The sequence below is a fragment of the Malus sylvestris genome, chromosome 8, assembly GCF_916048215.2.
Source record: "Malus sylvestris chromosome 8, drMalSylv7.2, whole genome shotgun sequence".
Lineage (NCBI taxonomy): Eukaryota > Viridiplantae > Streptophyta > Magnoliopsida > Rosales > Rosaceae > Malus > Malus sylvestris.
Window position 1 is genome coordinate 25,793,921 of NC_062267.1, and position 20,146 is coordinate 25,814,066.

General features: G+C 35.6%; 1 protein-coding gene and 1 long non-coding RNA gene across 12 annotated transcripts in view; one reads left to right on the forward strand and one right to left on the reverse strand.

Moving 5' to 3' along the window:
- LOC126632204 (MADS-box transcription factor 23-like) lies at nucleotides 1-19,345 on the forward strand. Of its 6 annotated transcripts, none has more exons than XM_050302497.1 (8): nucleotides 1-94; nucleotides 389-577; nucleotides 11,253-11,331; nucleotides 15,914-15,975; nucleotides 18,312-18,411; nucleotides 18,496-18,537; nucleotides 18,620-18,703; nucleotides 18,828-19,019. In XM_050302497.1, exons 2-8 carry the CDS (start codon nucleotides 396-398, stop codon nucleotides 19,017-19,019), a joined length of 741 nt encoding a protein of 246 aa, XP_050158454.1. In that variant the 5' UTR covers nucleotides 1-94; nucleotides 389-395. The 6 variants fall into 6 exon arrangements, with proteins under 6 accessions (XP_050158454.1, XP_050158455.1, XP_050158456.1 ...); XM_050302498.1 differs by having other exon boundaries at nucleotides 25-94; nucleotides 380-577; XM_050302499.1 differs by lacking the exon at nucleotides 1-94 and adding an exon at nucleotides 19,078-19,345 and having other exon boundaries at nucleotides 380-577; nucleotides 18,828-18,982.
- Nucleotides 10,685-20,146, reverse strand: part of LOC126632207 (uncharacterized) — an 18,952-nt gene continuing 9,490 nt past the window's right edge. The window contains exons 3-4 of one of the 6 annotated variants that reach the window (XR_007626641.1): nucleotides 12,336-19,629; nucleotides 10,685-11,376 (exon numbers count right to left, since the gene is read on the reverse strand). This is a non-coding gene — a long non-coding RNA (uncharacterized LOC126632207). Of the gene's footprint in view, nucleotides 19,630-20,146 lie in introns of all 6 variants that reach the window. The other 5 variants (XR_007626640.1, XR_007626638.1, XR_007626637.1 and 2 more) reach the window with 5 other exon arrangements.

Consider the following 20,146-nt stretch of genomic DNA (forward strand, 5'->3'; position numbering starts at 1 on the left):
GATGTTAATCATCAGTACAGCCAGAGCTATTTTGGGCGAAGCCTCGATTTGTCTCCATTACTTAAAAAGCTATAGCTTCTTCTTTGAGAACCGAGTAAGTTTTAAGTCCATTTTTTTCTCTTTTATTTCCTTTAATTTTCTTTGTTTTTTCTCTAAATTTTAATTCCTCAGTTCCTTCCTTTCTTCTATTTCAATATCGTTTCATAAATCCACCATTTTGATTTCAAACCTGTCCGATCTTGAACTGATTGAAATGAATGAACTTCTTCATATAACTTTAGCTGATATAAATTGTTCTCACTAATCTTTCGTGCATATACATGTAATTTATCGGGGCAGTTGATTAAATTTGAAGTAGTGAATTAATTGATTAACCCAGATTTGGTAGGTGATCGATGGGAAGGGGTAAGATTGTGATAAGGAGGATCGACAATTCGACCAGCAGGCAAGTGACGTTTTCAAAGCGGAGGAACGGGCTGTTGAAGAAGGCGAAGGAGCTGGCGATCTTGTGCGATGCTGAGGTCGGAGTCATGATCTTCTCCAGCACCGGCAAGCTCTATGATTTTGCAAGCACCAGGTCTTCCTAATTCTATCAACTTTAGTTTAACAATATTTAAGCTTAATTGCATCTGTTATTCATTGTATCTGATGATATGGCATTTATTCGTAGCTTGAGATCCATGTGCAATTGAAGTTAATATGGTTGATAAATTAGCCTGAAAACATGCATGTCTTGTGGTGCTTCATTGTTCACAAATGTCCGACAGATTTTGATTCGGAATCACATAAATTATAACATGCAAGGACTACACATTAGTATATTAGAACTATTAATTCCTTGTTCGTAAATTGAGTAGTGTGTTTTTAATTTTAAATTCCTTTTAAAATTTCAAACCCATACAACAAGACCTCATAAGAATTAACATATATCGTATAATCACTTCCTCCTTTTGTGTACCATAATGGTATCTCTTCTCATTTACTAACAAAAATTAGATATGAGTTCTAATTAAGGGAGTACATAGTTAATCCAAGACACCGCTTAGTCTTAGAGCAAACAAAGATTACACCCTGTTCGACGGGCGAAGCTACCTTATATCAGGGAGAGACATTCTCTTTTGAATGAAGGTGAACTAATACATTCTTTATAAAAAAAGGTAAATTAGTTCTAATCACAAACTTATAAAACCACACGATAATAGCTCCGGTCTCCTTTTTTTGGCAAGTTTAAAACGACCAAAGGCTTAGATGAAAGTGCATGATCTATCACGAGAATATAGATTGAACAATTATTTGCTGGTTTGCAAAAGTTTGTTACGGTATGATGTATATATAGAATTTGTTTTCTTCCTAAAAATAACACCAATTAACTATTTATGCCATTTCAAATTATATGGGGCACACATTTCATAATTAATTTGAGTTATTTTGTGATAGGATTGGTAGAGGATCCTCCCTTGTATGTTTGCTCTTTTATTGTTTCAACACACATTTCATAATTAATTTGAGTTATTTTGTGATAGGATTGGTAGAGGATCCTCCCTTGTATGTTTACTTCATATTTCAAAAATAAATAATGTTTCTCTTTAAAATGATCAAACAATCATCGATTTCTTTATGAATGACCAAACAATTTCATGTTTTTGTAGGATAAGAAATTGATATTATTGAATCTGACGTGGTTTAATATTTAATTTATATCAAATCCTTTCTTCTGGAGGAATTGTCCAGGAGAACGAAGCCATTAGTCTAGTGACCTTTTCACAAAAATTTTAGTTTCTCCAGTTATATTACAATTACGCTATGCATGGTGCTGCATGCAATTGGTTGGACGGATTCATTCGGACGCATTTTTCACTTGTTTCTTTTTCCCTTGGTCGGACTTTTTATTTTTTATCACTTATATATATCATCGGGGAAGGGGAGGATGAGAGCTTAAAATCTTTTTCAATATTTCAAAGAGAAGTATATATACTGTTAGATAAAGAGCTAGTTCAGTGGTAAGAGTTATTAGATTGAGTCTAGTGACCCCGCGGAAATAGAAGTTTGTCATTTGTGGTTCATGATAATGTCTTTGTCTTTAATAAGGAACTAGTGCAAAGGCCGTTCTTACCCTCGAACCCTACAAACCAGCGGAGACAAAATACTTGAGTGCTAAGATCCATAAATAAGTTTAAGCAAATGCAATTGCACGTGGCGAAGTCAGGATTTTCAAATAATGGTGTTATAATATCCACCAAAAAAAGTTCCGTTCGACCATTTCATCGAGCACCTAGTAGGCACCTGTTAATTCTGGCCAACGTATGCTGAGAGCTTATACCAACATAAGTCGACAACTACTATTATTTGTAGAGGCTTGTCGAGGTTGGATGCAGGATATTGTGGAGTAACGTTGAAGACTATCAAAACTTGTCAACTAAGGTATTTCATTAAGCACATGGTGCTCACAATATAGTCACACACAGTAAGAGAGAAAAGGGAGACAAATATGATAGAAGAAAATAGAGAAGTAGGAGAAGAAGGTTGTAATTTAGTCTCTTTAGCTGTTTATAGGGGTCAAATACAATACACAAATAAATATACATGGGGTTTTGAAGTTTTCGGGGTTAAGGACAACTAAGTACCCCATACTGACTCAAGCACTATTGCATGTATATGTTGTTTATGAAAGGAGGTGACAAAGAATCTAAAGAAGATCATCAGAGTCCTGCACATTATTTTCTGTTATTATTGATACAACACCATGACATAATGTGTTCTTGGATTTTGGGTTAGAATTTCCTAGGAGTGATGGGAAAACAGAGACCTACAAATCATGATGAAGTTTGGACAAAACGCTCGAGAAGTACATTATTTATAAAAATATGTCGAGTTCTCGACATATTTGAGTGAAACAAATTTCTGATAATAACAAACTCATGGCATGTTTTCTACTCATCGCATCTTTGCTTACTTTTATGAAGTTATGAATCCGGTAAGAGAAAGAAATATGAAGACTTTTTAGCAAAAATGGTTATTGAGATTTGCATAACTCTTTCTTTTGATTCTTGACAATGAAAATCGTTATAAGTGATCATTGAGTTTGTCCACAGTAAATTGTTTTAGTTATTTCGTAAAAAATTTATCAATATACCGTTAAGTGAAGGGGTTGGTTTGACAAAAATACCCTTTAAAATGCGGCCATGTGGTTGTTCACGTGACACTTTAACAAGGATATTGACAGATTACGGAAATACAAAAATGATTTATGCTGAATAAACTTAGGGATCACTTATATTGATTTTCATTGTCAAGTACCAAAATGAGAAGTTATGTCAATCCTAGATACCATTTTGGTTTAAAAGCCAAATATGTATGGGATCAATAGCTGATATGATTTCCTAATTTTAAGGTACTAAAATTACATATAGGGTTTTTATCACAAACGGTCTCTGACATTGATCAAACACATCATTTTGGTCCCTGACATTGAAAATCAATAGAAATGGTCCTTGAGATTGATCAAACACATCACAAATGGTCCTTTCGTTAAAAACTCTTTGGGCAATTTTCAAAACTTCGTAACTCAATCGTTTCTTAACCAAATTCGACCCATAATATATCAAAATGAAGATAGGAAAGTTTAGAACAAGATTATACCTATTTGGAAGCCCAATGGTTGCCGGAGATGGCTGGAAAATAGCCTCAAATGTGACTGGTCCGCGAAAAAACTTGAAAACTCTCCGGAAACTGGGTAAACTTTAAACGTTCATAACTTCTTCAATACTCAACGAAATTGAGTGATTCAAAAATGAAAATCATAATTCTCAACGAAACAAAGAAAATGGTACCTTTATTGACTGCTAATTCACCGTGGTTTGGCCGGAAAACGGCTCAAAATTGGATAACCATTTTCGAGTTAGCCAATTTCAAGCCATTTTCCAGCCAAACTACGGCAATTTAGCCATCAAGAAGGATACCATTCTCTTTGTCTAGTCAAGAAGTATGATTTTTATTTTTGAATCACTCGATTTTGTTGATTATTGAAGAAGTTATGAATGTTTAAAGTTTACCCAGTTTCCGGCGAGTTTTCCAGTTTTTTTGCGGACCAGTCACATTTGAGGCTATTTTCTGGCCATCTTCGGCAACCATTGGGCTTCCAAATAAGTATAATCTTGTTTTACACTTTCCCATCTTCATTTTAATATATTATGGGTCGAATTTGGTTAAGAAACGATTGGTTACGAAGCTTTGAAAATTGCCCAAAGAGTTTTTAACGGAAGGACCATTTGTGATGTGTTTGATCAATCTCAATGACCATTTCTATTGATTTTCAATGTCAGGGACCAAAATGATGTGTTTGATCAATGTCAGGGACCATTTGTGATAAAAACCCTTACATATATTAAAGTGAAACCCACCCTTTATTCACATTCCATATACGTTAGTAAACACAAGCAAAGTTAAAAATTAGAATGATTTGAACACTCATGTTTTTATCAAAATCGGAATGATTCAAACTTATTCATGGTAAGTAAACATGTCATCAAATGTAAGCATGGCCATTATTTTAATATGGTTCCACACCTAAACTGATAGGCGACCATAGTAACCCTAATAGTTCAGTCTGGTTCAGTTTTTCACTTAAAATGGTGGCAACAACTAAACCAAATCACACCGTTCAAAAGTCAATTTAGTTGGTCAACCCATCAAGTTTGGAAGATGAGAGGTGGCGAAACTTCAGGTTGTGGAGCTAGAATTGTGACTCAGGATGAGCCAAAAGTCTCACCCTAAAATGCTTTTCTGATCTAAGAAAAATAAGGATGTGTCGTGGCCTAACTACTGACCACCATCATTTGGGTTTGGTATGATGTCATTCCTGTCTTCCTTTTCCTCAACTCAACCTCCTTGCCCAGACTTAGATTAAAAGTCCCTTTAAGCGGAAGAATGCAGAGATGGGGATGAGAATAGAAACAAAACAAAAAAAAAACCCAAATATAATAGTATTAAAAGACTTCAAGGAATAAAATTTAAAAAATTTAAAAAAAAACAGCCTCTCGCCAACTTACTCTCTCTCTCTTTTTTGATCACTTAAGTCCTTCAAAACTCACATCGACGCTGATTAACTGCATAAGAGCCACTGGCCTTAAATCAAACCCAATGAAGGAATAAGGAAAAAATTTATGGTTGGGGCTCTAATACCCTAAAAAATTTTGGAAATTAGACAAAAAACTCCATTTTTTGTGTGTCAAGGTAGGCCTGGCCCATTTTGGTCTCTTCATGGCTCAACCATTATGAAACTACATACATACAAGTGGTGGCCAGGATCCAAACATACAAATATCTTCGATATTAGCATATTCGACTGAGACCTTGAGTGGCCTAAAGCAATGAGGTTTTGTCGAGATTAAGGTAGCGAGGCTTTGTCAAGGACGTTGATGTGTAGAAAGGCTTCGCAAAGGGTGTGACAATGAGGTTGCACTGAATTGAGCATCAAACAATGGTGTTAAGGGAAGATAGAGAAAGACATATGAGTAGAAAGATGAGGATGAGAAGAGTGCAACAAGAGAGGAGGTTAAGGAGTGATAAAGAAGAGAAAATGGCGATTGATAGTTTTCTAATAGAAGGAGGATGAGGGTTTTGATTTCTTTGGGTTCTCGAAACGATAAGTGTATTCAACCTCCAGTAAGAACCAACTACGTGTAAAAAATAAAGACTATAAAACCCCTCTCGTTCGATTCAGTTCATACATATTTTAAGACAAAAATTGTGGACTTAATTTCTATCTTAGAAGGTGATGTGGAGTATGATTGGAATTGATTTTTAAAAATCCTTCTTAAATTCTAGTTAGAAGCTCATTTAAGAAGCCTATTAGAGATGCTCTTATCACATTAGTTCAATCCATATATAATGTGCATCTACATTAGCAGGAAGGATCCATTATAGGTGTATGCATTTTTGTTTGAATTCTTTGACAACTACAAAATTATATCTCACTAAGTGGATTCGTTGTATAATCCTAGAGCATCACTGCGCTCAGTTTTGGGCCAAATCTTCCGTTAGCTCCTAGTACTTCATGTATTTTCTTAAAATCTTTTTACAAGTCTTCTTAGGTCTTCCTCTACCCCTTCTGCCCTGACCCTCAATCTCATAATCGCATTTTCTAACTGGATTATCTGTAGGTCTTCCTTTCACATGTCCAAACCACCTTAACCGATTTTCTTTCATATTATCTTCAATTGTGACCATCCCTACTTTACCTCGGATATCCTTGTTCTTAATCCTGTCATTTCTCGTGTGCCCACACATCCAATGAAGCATTCTCATCTCCACTACACATTTTTTTGCACGTGTTAATGCTTGACCGCCCAACATTCCATTCCAGAAAGCATTGTTGGCCTTATTGTCGTCCTATAAAATTTTCTTTAAGCTTGACATACGAGGGTCGCACAACACACCTGATGTTCTCTTCCACTGCATACATCCAACTTGTATTTTATGGTTGAGATCATCATCCAATTCTCTGTTCTTTTGCATAATAGATCAAAGATAATGAAATCGTTCACTCTTTGGTATGCCTGATCTCTAATCCCTACTATATCTCATTTGGATCTCTATTCTCATTGAACTTCACTCCATATACTCTATCGTTGACCTACTCAGGCAAATATCTATAGATTCCAACATTTCCCACTAGAGGTTAAGCTTCCCATGTACTCCCCCTCCCTCTCTCCCTGCCCCCGCGTTTCATCTCTCAGCACTATATCATCTACGAAAAGCATACATCAAGGGATATCATATTGAATATGTCTCATTAACTCATCCATTAGCAATGCAAAATGGTAAGGACTTGAAGCTGAACCATGGTGTAACCCTATGATTATGGGAAAATTTTCATTTTGTCCTTCATGAGTTCTTATTGCAGTCCTTGCTTTATCATAATATCATTTATTGCTTGGATATATGCTACTCATACCCCTTTCTTCTCTAGAATCCTCCAAAGAATTTCTCTTGGGACCCTATCATACGACTTTATTCAAATCTATAAAGACCAAATCCTTTTTCATATCTCTATATCATTCCATTGATCTCCATTAAAGATAGATTGCCTCTATAGTCAAGCGCCCTGGCATGAACCCGAATTGATTGTTTGGGACTCATGTCTCTTGCCTCAGTTTATAGTCACTCTCTCCCAAAGCTTCATTGTATGACTCGTCAACTTAATACCTTTATAGTACATGTAATTTTATATATCACCCTTATTCTTGTAAATAGGCAACAGAGTGTTTTTTGCCACTTATATGACATATTTTTCGTTTTCAAAATCTTATTGAAAAAGTTTGTGAGTCATGTTATACATGTCTCTCCCGAGACCTTTCACACTTCAATCGGTATACCATTGGGACCCACTGCATTTCTATGCTTCTTCTTTCTTAAAGCTACAACCACTTCCTCTTTTTACACTCTTCCAAGATACTCAACTCACCAAAAGAAGTATTCATTTCATTGAAAAGATTATGAAAATAAGCTCTTTATTTGTTTTTAACTACGTTCTCCGTAGCTAAAACATTTCCATTCTCATTCTTGATGCACCTTACTCGGTTTAAGTCTCTTGTCTTCCTTTCCCTTGCTCTAGCTAGTTTATAGATGTCCAACTCTCATTTTTTTGGTATCTAATCGCTTATACATATCATCTAAAGCCACTAGCTTCATTTCTCTCATAACTTTCTTCGCCTCCTTTTTCGCTATTTTATACCTCACATTTTCATATGTTTTATCCTTGTATAAAGTTTTACAACATTCCTTCTTAGCCTTTACTTTTTCATGTACCTTCCTCTTCCTCCATCAAGATTCCTTTTAATGTAAAGCAAAACCCTTTGACTCTCTTAATACCTCTTTTGCAACTTTTCGGATATAGCTAGCCATGGAATCCCACATTTGGCTAGCATTCCCCTGTATCACACATATTGGGCGAGTATTTTCTCTTTGAAAGTGACTTGTTTTTCTCCCTTTAGACTCCCTCATCCAGTTCTTTAACACTTCAAGGTCTTGTTCTTTATTTTATCTCTTTTGGTTAGTCAGGCTTTCTCCGAATTTAACTTTGCAATCCTTACAAGTTATACAATCCCCCTTCCTCATTAAATCTATTTGTGTTTTTTCTGACCCATGCTTGTAGCTGATCACATGCTCCTCACTTCTTAAGGAAGATATTGGCTAGAAAGTATGCCATTGTAAAATCCAAAATGGTTTCCTGTTCTTCGTTTCTCTTCCTACAACCATGGCCACCATGCAAGCCTCTATAGTTGCATGTATCCTTGCCCATATGTCCATTTAATTCTCCTCCTATGAGCAACTTCTTCGTCTGAGATACTCCTTGAACCAATTCTCCAAGATTTTCCCAAAATTTCTCCTTCAGATTCCTATCTAACCTAACTTGAGGTGCATACGCACTAATCACAATGGTGAGTTTGTACTATCACAAACTTTAATGCTATAATTCTATCATCAACCCTCTTGACATCTACAACATCTTTTGTCAAAGTATTATCCATGATGATGCCAACACAGTTTCTCAATTTGTTTGTGCTCGAATACCAAAGCTTAAAACCTGAGTTTTCAATCCGAGACCAACCCACTTAGTTCCTTGGAGGCACATAATACTTATCATTTTCCTCAACATAACTTGCACTATTCTACATTCCTAAACGCAATATACTCTCTTGAAGTCTACCTTCATGTCATACCTTCTTTGACATCACTTGTCCAGTAAGGTCAAAATACGTCTCCTGAGTAAAGTTGATGTTAGTAGATACTTCCAAACAACTTTGAGTAGAATCATTCAAAAAGATGTTTCTACCGCACCCTTGCTCGTTAACACTACATCCGGTTTCCGACAAAGATACAACCCTTGCTTACTTATGAATGTACCCGAGCCACAACTGCGTCACTTCCCGATGACGAGCTAGCTTTAGCGTAGTTTCATTTAAGATTTATTATCATAGGGATGATACTGTTTACTACCTAACACCTTGCCCCTCCTCCTTTATCCGGGCTTGAAACCAGCAACATAAGATAAACTTACACAGGCGGAGTTAACAAATTGCACTTTGAGAGTACTTTTGCTTTGACAAGGAGTAATAAATTGTGTCTTGGTGTACATTGGGTGCCTTGACAAAGAATACTTTGAATAAATCTCAGGCGCTGTGACAAGTATTACCAAATTGTGACATAGAGTACTTTGAGTGCTTTAACGAGGAATAATAAACTAGGTCTCATTTGGTCTTTAAGATTAATTTATAAATCTTCACGGTATATTGAAGGTAAATGTGACCGATTTATTAAAGAATTAGAAAAGGATTGGACATGTGGAATGAACAAGTTTACTCCACTTGCACTTGAGCTTGAAGCCTCTTTTTAATCCTAAAGATTCTAAAAGTAGAGCTTTAGAAACCCTAAATTATTTCAGAATCTCAAGCCACAATTATATTATCAGCGATATGGCGGCCAGACTCAAAGCTCGCCTGTGTAGGAGACAAGAATTTAGTCAGCAGGGGTCTGAGGACTCATAGAACACCTTATTAATCTTAATTCAACTGCCCTTTCAAGCAAGAGTTGTCTTAGATCAATGAATGAGAAGGAAGAGAGTGAATACGACACAAGAAATGAAGCCATCCAGGTTTGTCTATTCTAATCTTGACATTTTGAAGGGCATGCGAATGGATAAGTTCACTTAATGTGTAATATATCTTTTATCTTCAAGTCGAACACAATTTGTTAATTTTTTCCTTCAATATACGTTGAGTATGGCGAGTTTACCATACCAATCCAATCCTCTAAATCAAACGAAGCCTTATATCCGAAATGTTAGTACAGTATTTTTTTGTTTTCCTTATGGTTTTGTTTTTGTCCTTAAAATCTTCTTAGCCGTAGTGTGCTGTAAACTCCATTGAATTTGTAATTCACGTAATCGATGCATCTTTATTGTCTATATGGATCAAAATGTGGCCTAAAATCTGGAACTCATCATGTAGCCTGGTCAGCATCAAGCTCTCTATAATATAATCATCCATCAGGCTATTAGATGCACAATTGTTCAGTTAAAGAAAAGAAAAATGACTTCAATTTTTTATTTGGTTGATCCTTTGCATGAACAATTCTCCAAAATAACATTAAAACTGAAGCTAGTCTGTTGGTACATGTGTGTGCTCACATGGACGACGGACACTAGCAACATGTTACACATGTATTGGTTAATTAATGCCAAAATACGTGATATGTATTAGGTTAATTCATGCCAAAATATGTGACTATCTGGAAGAACACTACATGTAGTTGACACATTAGAAGCAAAACACTTTAACCTGTTTATACTTAACTACTATTTTGTAGAAACAGCAGCACGTAGAGAAGCGAAGTAGTTGAAAACTGATGAGCTCCTATGGAAACAAACTAGAAACTGCAGAATATGAATTCCAACAACAGTGCTAGTGTAAACAATAATTACCAGTTGCCACTAAATCTGGTCCTAGGATTTTATAAATAGCGGAAGTATTCCGTAGATATGTTGTTCAATCCTACAGAAGGTACTTCTCACAAGCAACAACCCTTGCACCGCAACAGTACAAAGTGTGGACATATTCCTGTTCCCAGTGCAGATTTTTAACTTAACTGAAATTGACGAACTATATGCTCTTGTAGAACATAGTTCAGAAACTAAGGAAAGCTCTTGTATATCTGTAAAATATGCAGTTCAATTTAATCTTGTCTGTATGTACGAGTAATTCTTGTTCTTGATATGCAAATGACTGTAACGTGCTAGTATGAAATTATATAGCAGCACACTTACAAGAAATGAGAATGAAGCGTTGTTTAAAATTTGCTAAAACTAGTTCTCGTGTTACATCTTCAGTCGCCATGAAATGACTTGTGTCGTCAACTGTCTCAACTATAGAATTAACTAGATTTAGAGTTTAGAAGGTCTGAAAAACAAGTTAGGAAAAGATACAGAAACTTATCTCTAGTTCCCTGCTTCAACAATGTCTGGTAGCAGATCTGAAAACCACATCTTTATCAGTAACAGCAGCTTACAAGAAAAAAGAAGCTTGCATGGAAGTCTATTAAAAAGTTTATAGTCTAAAATGTTACCATGATATGTCAATTTTCTTTCGTTCCATGTTCATATACAGATTCTTGAAATCATATTCCAAATTCTTTTTGTGCTAAGCTCACAAAAAGCGAAGAGTATATCTGATATAAATGTATCTTCTTACCAGCATGAAATCAGTAATTGAACGATACAACAAAGCTAAAGAGGAGCACCACCAATTTGGGAATCCAGCTTCTGAGATTAAGGTATCCTTCAGTTCCCTATCCTGCAAGCTTTTCCTAGAGAATATACTTCAAAAAATTTAACATGTGAGTTTCTTTTAACATACGGCTCTGAAATAACAAACATATCATTCATCAAATCGTACAGCAAGATATGTATGCACTCACACATATCTTTTATAATAAATCTATTGACTAAATTTTAAAAATATGTGAGAATAAAGTAGAAATTAAACTCTATAACAGTAAGAAATCTCAAAACTTTACAAAGAAAAGGGTGTTAGGAGAAACTAGAAAGTTAAGACTGCTGTTTGATTCATCATAACAGAACATATGCAGAATGCATCAGATTGTCATTGCTAAGTAATTTAATGAAGTACAGCAGCAACCCCAATGATTTGTAGTACAGCCAAAGGGTACCGGCAATGATGGTTGCTCACTGACGGCTGCTTTTCAGGAAAACTCATTTAAAAATGACTCGCACCTGTAACTTATACTAGACTTTTCTACAATCGAAAAAAACACAAATGAAAGCAAACAACGATACAACTATGCTCCATATACAACCTGAATTCGTGGATGTATGTTTAGAAGATAGAAGTTGGAACAAATACTCTGAAATGAAGTCTTCATATAATGGTTCAAGTGATCCCATTGGTGGCATTGAATGCACCAATTTAGTAAGTTTCACCATCAACATAATTCTTGTCGAATCTTCATATCAGCTCTCCAACCTAGGGATACAAACATCTGCTCGTAAATTGTATATGCGGTTGAAAGAGATTTGCACCCTTACCCATCCTAAGAAATTATAAACGCTCTAAAAACACATGGTTGGCATAGTATAATTTTTATTTTATGGAAAACAAATATTTTCGCAGCAAAGATAAATAAACTACAAAAAAGAGGACAAGGTAAGAATTACACCGATCTAAAGAACAAAATAGAAACCAATGAGAACAAAAGAAGAGAAACGACTAATTTATAAAAGCTTTCCAATCAGAATTAGATAGCATGAGAGGACCAACACTTACAATCCGAGGAAACTGAAGCCTGCCAAGATGTCCAGAGTCGACTAGTTAAAGTATTGGTAACACCATTCCTTCTATTTGTTAGGACACTACAGAAGGCTTCGTTGCATATTATACCTTGATATATAACAGCATATCATCCAAAATGTCAATCTCCCAGAAGTAAATTTCCAATCAGAAGTCCCGAACACAATAAAAGTGCTGCTACTAAATTAATAACATGGTAAAAAAGATGAGAAAACGGAAATGTAAATTGATTGGGAGCCAGATGAGTATAAACACTGTTTCTGGATCCTTTGAAACAAATACCCAGATTCTACTTCTTTGCTATCACGAGAAATAACATACAGGAAGCGTAACATACAGGGAGCATACAGCTTCAAGCTACTTACTCCTTCCAAATTGTCAATCCAATTTCACCTTCTTCATTTGCATAAGAAGTCGTGATTAAGGGTTGGTCACAGAAGGACAACTGTGATAACAGAGGACTTCCTTGCACAACTAGTTGCCAATTCAATGTGCATGTCTGTTTCGTGAGCCCATAAGTCAAAATCATGGATTTGAAGAACTCCAATGACATGGGTCTTCGTCTATAGATAGAGATCAATCAAGAACAGGAATGTCTTTCTTCACTCTTTTCAAAGAAACATTTGAGGTGGCAGGAAGACTATGAACGAAACAGATTGCCAAAATCAATTCAGAATTCAATGTTGTTTCATCAGCCAAAGCCGTGAGGCTCTTCATTTGCAATTGCAGAGGAAAATGGGCCGTCAAGAAACCAACTGATGCATCATAAGGACGGAGTTCCAACAGCTGCACAGCTTTCGAAATAATTCCATTAAAAGATAGTTCGTTCTTCTTGACAGATCATAGATAGTTCATTCTTCTTGACAGATCATAGCAACAAAGTTGCAATGTGGTGGAAGCTCAGGCATTAATTCCAAATAGAATCTTGGAACCAAGGAGCAAAGACTGAATAGCTAACCTCCCAAGTTTAGTAACAATGGGGCAAGAGGTTATTGCCATGACAAAGCACCAAATATGTCTGCTCCCATATGTGTGAAGTTGCTCAGTAATAAGAAATCCGTTCACGATCTCCAGGGCATCTCTTCTTACTTTGAGGTGTTTCAATTCAAGAATGGAGCTCTGAAAGAGAGTCTGAATGCAATTATTGGTAAGGCTCATCCCAGAGGGAGTAATAACCTCGCTCCCCACAAAAATTTCTCTTTAAATCAGTGCACATAGGGTTAGTGAAATCAATGAAATAAATTAAATCAGTGCACATAGGGTTAGTGAAATCAATGAAATAAATTAAGGCAAAAAACATTAAGGTCGTGCTGGCTCCCTTTTTTTCCTTGATCATATAAATCGAGTTCGACTTCCATACAAAGGCATTATACGTGCATGCATGTGCCAAAATTCTAATCCATCAATAACTCATATTCATGGATTGTTCTTGTCAACAGAAACATCCGTGAAATAAAAACTTTCATTCTACTAATTATAAAAACTAAGTGGTTATTAAAACTCAGTTCAAGAACAAACCAATCATTTCTATGCATAGCACATATGAGAGAAATTTCAATGCAAACTACCCACAAATAAGCCATCCATATAACCAAAATAAGCTTTGTCAGAGTCTACAAATCAGACGCCTTTTTGTCTCATCTAAAAGTACACTGTAACTCAATGAACAATGCAACACATGATGGAACATTGAAATCGAACCTTTTTCGTAAAAAATTGTGCCATAAGCCCAAAACAACTGGAATGAAGAAAATTCTCAGTAAAAAAAAGGTTAGCTGATACTGTACATACTGTCAAATCTGAATATTGAATAACGCTGCAAAACTTGGATAAAAGTTTGATTTTTTTATTTTTATAGATGAAACCCCCTCAAAATGTCTTCAATATGAACTCCAACCTCAAGTTTAAGTCTTGGCTATAGCTTCTCTGCCTTGTATCTACGAATGGGTACAACTCTTAAAACATTACGTTCATGATGTACACTTAAATGTTGAGGGAAGTCTGCATCATAAACATTCATCCACCATGGAAACCTTTCCTTGGGTGGAAAACCATCACCAAGCTCTCTTTTGCAAAATTTTAGTTCATCTTTTCTTTCTACCAATTCCTTGAGCTTGGCATTTGGCTCGTCAGACTGTCTCCTTTACTGAATCGGCCAACTTTCCTCCTTTGCATTAATGTTCCCAACTTGCCAAATTGGCTCCTAGTTTTGTATTAGAATAGGCACCACAATGAGTAAGGCCATCAGTATATGCTAGAACTCTGGAGGTCCGCTCAAACTAATTTTATGTGAAAGGAATTATTGACTTTGGTTCAAACCTATAATACAGTTTATTCTTCCCTTCTACCAAACATTACCACAAAGTATTTCTTCAACTTCTTGGTCATTTTTGCAACCCTAAAGAAACCACAGCCTTACCTTCAGAGGATGACCCTTACCGAATGCAGCACCTTGGCTCTCTCGTCTCTCCACTAACCCACCCAACTCAAAGCATACCCACTAAACACCTAAGACCTCACAAATACTACTCCAATACCCAAGGGCCCAAAAACTTTAAGATTTGAGACTTTGTCCCTGTTCCCGGTTTAGGGTTCAGAGGGAAAGACTATCACCAAAAGAGTCACCTTGGCTCTCTTGTCTATCTAATAACCGACTCAAAGCATACCCACTAAATACCCAAGACCTCACAAATACTCCTCCAGCACCCAAGGGCCAAAATACATACGGTTTGAGACTTTTCAGTCCCTGTTCTCAGTTTAGGGTTCAGAGGGAAAGACCATCACCAAATAAGCCACCTTGAGAGACTCCACTAGCCGACTCAAAGCATAGACCTCACAAATACTCCACGAACACCCAAGGGCCAAAACATTTATAGGTTTCATAGTTTCCATCACTGTTCTCGGTTTAAAGTTCAAAGGGAAAGATCCTCACCAAACAAACCCTCATGTCTGTCCACTAACCGACTCAAAGCATACCCACTAAATACCTTAGACCTCATCAATATTACTCCAACACCCAAGGGAAAAAATATTTAAGGTGTGAAAGTCCACATGCCTTCATTTCTCAATATCATTGTCCAGCGCCACATAATACATGTAAACATTACAATGGGTATTTATCTCTATATCATGCAAAGAGTGAAAAGAGAAGGGGGAAAAAGAAGATATAACTGACTTAGAAAAGAAAATAAAAGAAAAATGTTTTGAGTCAATGGCTGGACACAATTATCCATCCAATAGTCTCGAACAAGAAAAATGATAGTGCAAATCTGAAATGGTTACTTCACCTAACTGCACAATTTAAGGTCCATATAGGAGTTACATTTTAAGTAGCTTTAGCTATTTGTTGCATTCAAAAGATGTTATGAGTAAGGAGATTATCATAGGTTAATATAAGCTTCATACTTTTCCTTGCACGTTTAAATGTTATACAAATGAGAGTATTGCTCTCACATATAGTGCTTTAATTGTATTGAAATTTCCAGTTTCGACTTTAAATTTGTTCATTCTATAGTTATGTCTAAAGATGGTACATTTTTACTTCCTAGTTATGGCAAAGGGAAGCAGCAATGTTGAGGCAACAACTTCAAAACTTGCAAGAAAACCATAGGTATAATGATTCTCCTTTCTATCATGAATACTTTGTAGAATATCATAACCAAGAAACACTATCATTAGCAAAAGACGATAAGAAATAAAAAATTATAATTTCACAATACAATTTGGGTATTTCGTGTCATTTAGACTAGACTACAAGGCCTTGCCCCTTACACACGAGAAGTTAACGCAAAGTGTCTAAACACCATTTTCACCAAAAAAATACATTTTACTAAAGTTGTATAAAAAGAGAATTTGATACTTTTAAAGGCAGCACAATTGGCACTCGTGCACTCCAACTTTGTGTGTACAGGAAACACAAAAATTTACAAATGTCCATTTTGAGGTTTAAAGTGCACAGTAGCATTATCCATTCATAAAGGTGAACTATTTTACTACGTCTATCACCAATTGTATATGTAAAATTAAGACATTAATGTTCACAGAGGCTTCAGAAGGTGCTATACCAGGAATTTACTTGCTGTTTGAATAATTCAAAGAGCCTGAGTGCACTTTAATCAAAATCATAAGGCAAAATTTTCCTACATAAAGATTTCTTTGTTTTGCATCTTTTGGGCGAAGCTTGAACTTTAGCTTCACCAGAAACTCTTTTAAATTTCAACTAAAATTCAACAGAAGGAAAACAGATTAGCAGATAATGCACTTCTATAGTGCAAAAGTGTGGTTTAGTGGTCTGAAGAGCTACACCAAACGGAGACTCAGGGTAGCTAGGTCAAATTGGAAATGAAGAACATGAATGTAAGAGAAACAAACTGAACTCAATGGAAGCCCTACTGAAGGTTTCAAATTCTTCGACAATATGAGTACAGCCTGATTTTCTTATAAGACTGTAGCGGTGCCTTACTGACTTTATTTTAAACAGTCTTCATTTCTTATAAACACCAAAGAATAAACAGCAGCTAGGGTTTGTACTCTTGCCTAAGTGATCTTAGGTTCAATTTGTAGTTTTGGATTCTTTTGCTATTGAAGTCTTATTTAAGAAAACATGCAGAAAGTAAAAGTGCTAGGGTGAAGGCTTGAACCTACTCCCCACAGGAAAACAAGAAAATCTCTAAACGCCGGTGCTTTGTCCATAATTTGTTATTCTACTGTAAGCTATGATAAATATTATACAAGTATATGAGAAAAATAAAATCATGGGCTGTCCAAGACCAGGGCCTGTGCAGTGGCACTGCTTAGATACCCTCAGGCCAGGCCCTGCATATGGTTTGTAGAACAAACAATTATAGAAGCTATTTTGTTACTTAAGGGACTAGTGAAAGAGCTCAAAGAGAAAAAGAATGATCTTATGTCGTTATAGATATAGAATATATAGAATATATAACAAGACTTGTAAAGGAGAAAATTATTGGTCCAGTTCTTAATTTATAATGATCTTTATAAGGGTTTGGATCTAGCTCTCAACCTTTCCTGCAGTGGTTAATAAAAAATTTTACAGGAACTTTTCACATGGTGTACTTTGATATGCACACTTCTCATGCTAATTAAATTAAAACATGAAACGGCAATGGGTGAACAAGTTGATTGCTAGCTAAAACAAACAACCATGGAAGCTACTTTTTAAAACTATGTCTAGTTGTTTATATAGGGTGCAGAATGATAAAAGAATATAATAAGATTATAAAACAAAAATTTATAATAACTATCTGTGTTTATTTTGATTGTTGAAGTTTTTTTTCCGTTTTTCTTTAGCCAATTGTTGTTAAGTTTATGATATTGAAGGACATCTTATGCTGCATGCTTGATTATGCTAAATCGAAAACTGTCGGCAAAATAAATTTTTGCCTTCCCAAATTATTTTTGTATGACATATATTTCTGCTATTCCAATTGTATCACAACTAAGTGCTTTCCTTGAAATACAAAATCATTTCATGCATAAAGCCAGAGATATTGCACATAATGTCAAAAATAAATTAAAAGATCCTAAAAATGTTCATAACGCTAATTCCAACTTAATAAAGCACTCTGGTGGAGTCTTTTCTTATCGGTGAATGCACTGCATTGAACCAATTGGCATGTTGCATGATGTTATACCAGATGTTATACAATCAGAGCGTGACAACTCTTCATAACAAGTTATTGAATTTTCCCTAAGGAGTGACATTGTTTATACTCGTACAAGATAGAGGACAACACAGGTGGAGGACAATACAGTGCTTAAACAATGGGATTAGGTATAGGTGAAAATGAAGACATAATCTAGGATAAAGATGTTTGGCATCAAACAGAATTGCTATGCATCTCATAAATCCGCCTGACCACTGGGTTTAAGATGTCCAAAGTCCGTTTTAGGGCCTAAATAATGCTTCTCTCTCAATGACTACAGGCAAATGATGGGAGAAGAGCTTTCTGGTCTGAGTGTGAAAGATTTACAGAATCTGGAGAACCAATTGGAAACAAGTCTTCGGGCTGTCCGAATGAAAAAGGTACGAACAGTCGCTCAATTTCTGTAAATCATCTATTTACATAATGTTTCCCATAGGGCTAAATCACAATTTTTACTTTTGTAGGACCAACTTTTAATGGATGAAATAGAAGAACTAAACCGAAAGGTTAAAACCTTGCAAAACTTTGGTACTACTTTTCAGCCTTTTCCTCTTGATTACTTAAGTAGCTAATTTAAAGTCTGTGCAGGGGAACCTCATTCACCAAGAAAATGTCCATCTGTTTAAGAAAGTAAACCTAATTCGTGAAGAAAATGCGGAGTTATCTAAGAAGGTACTGGTTTTGATAACTTAATAAACTTTAACCATCCACGAAAGAGAAATAAAATCTATAATCCAACCTACAACAAATTGCAACATTTTTCACAACGCCTCAACAGAAAAGTTTCACATCCCAGGTTAATGAAACAATGGATGTAAATGAAGCCAACCGAAGTCTCATTCTGACAAATGGTCAAGGTATTGAAGAGGACTCACATGGACCTGTCCGTCTCCAGCTTAGCCAGCCACAGCAGCAAAACTACGAGCCAGTAGCAAGGGCTACAAATCTGGGGTATACCTCCTTCCTAAAACTACAGTGTCTATTATGATAATCACTTTTAAGTTTTCATTTTTTTGATCAAACTATTTCCGTGACGACTACGGCAGACTACAACTACGCTAGCCAAGAAGATGCATCAGACTGGGATGATGTTACTTGATTTCTCAAGAACAAGGCTGTTGGATAAAATTTATGTTATATTACACTAATGTGGTAAAAGACCTGCAAAACAATCAGCAAAAGGACCTTGATTTGAAAACAATGTTTTGATGTGTGTGTGACAATCAAAGAAACCAGCTACATATGTAAAGATGAGATTCATATATAATAAAGAATAATTGACTTGCACTTCAGGTGCACCGTAGCGTTTAGAAATCTCTAAGTCTCTATGCATCTGAGGAACAAACATGCTCTGAAACATATTGCAATGTTTATATGCATGTCGTCAATTTTTGTACAACAAAACATGTGAACAAAAGTACTTGCTTTGACAAAAGATGAAAATATAAAGAGAAAGAAGCAAAACTTTTCAACTTACTGCATTCAGGTTTGGTCCACTGAAGTATTGTATTTCACAAAATGGTGTATGAGGTGTTTACCTTCATGTTCACGCAGTTTGATATTTCACCGACAGCATCTGTAATGATTTGACATCCTGACTGCAATATAATGTTCACCATGGAAGTAATAGGTAGTTAAGCACACTAAGCGAAATCAAGCCATTGATAGTTTTGTTTATGGTAAACCATATATAAATTCAATAAAACAACCAACTATAATAAAATAAATTCAAAATTTAAGTTAACAGCGGGAAAAAAAAAAAGAACATGCATGGTCGAATCAAAGTAAAACTCTTTAATGCTGGTTATGAATCTTATGATCAAATGTAGATCTTGGACAAACTTTGGTTGAAACAAACATAAAACATGTGAATACAATGTTTCATTTATCAGATACAAGTGCAATTCAGAGCAATCCACAAAAAATAAGGCTCCGGGACTATTAAACAGTAAATCTTGTATCAAGTTAGCACTAGTAGACTGTACATGCTTAGCTTCAAGTCCCATGCCACTCTATGGTATTAGTTAAACAACATAATTCTAATTAAGATTACCATAATCAGATCCCTTGTTTCCAAGTTCACAGATTGATGCACCAAATACACAAACAACAGAA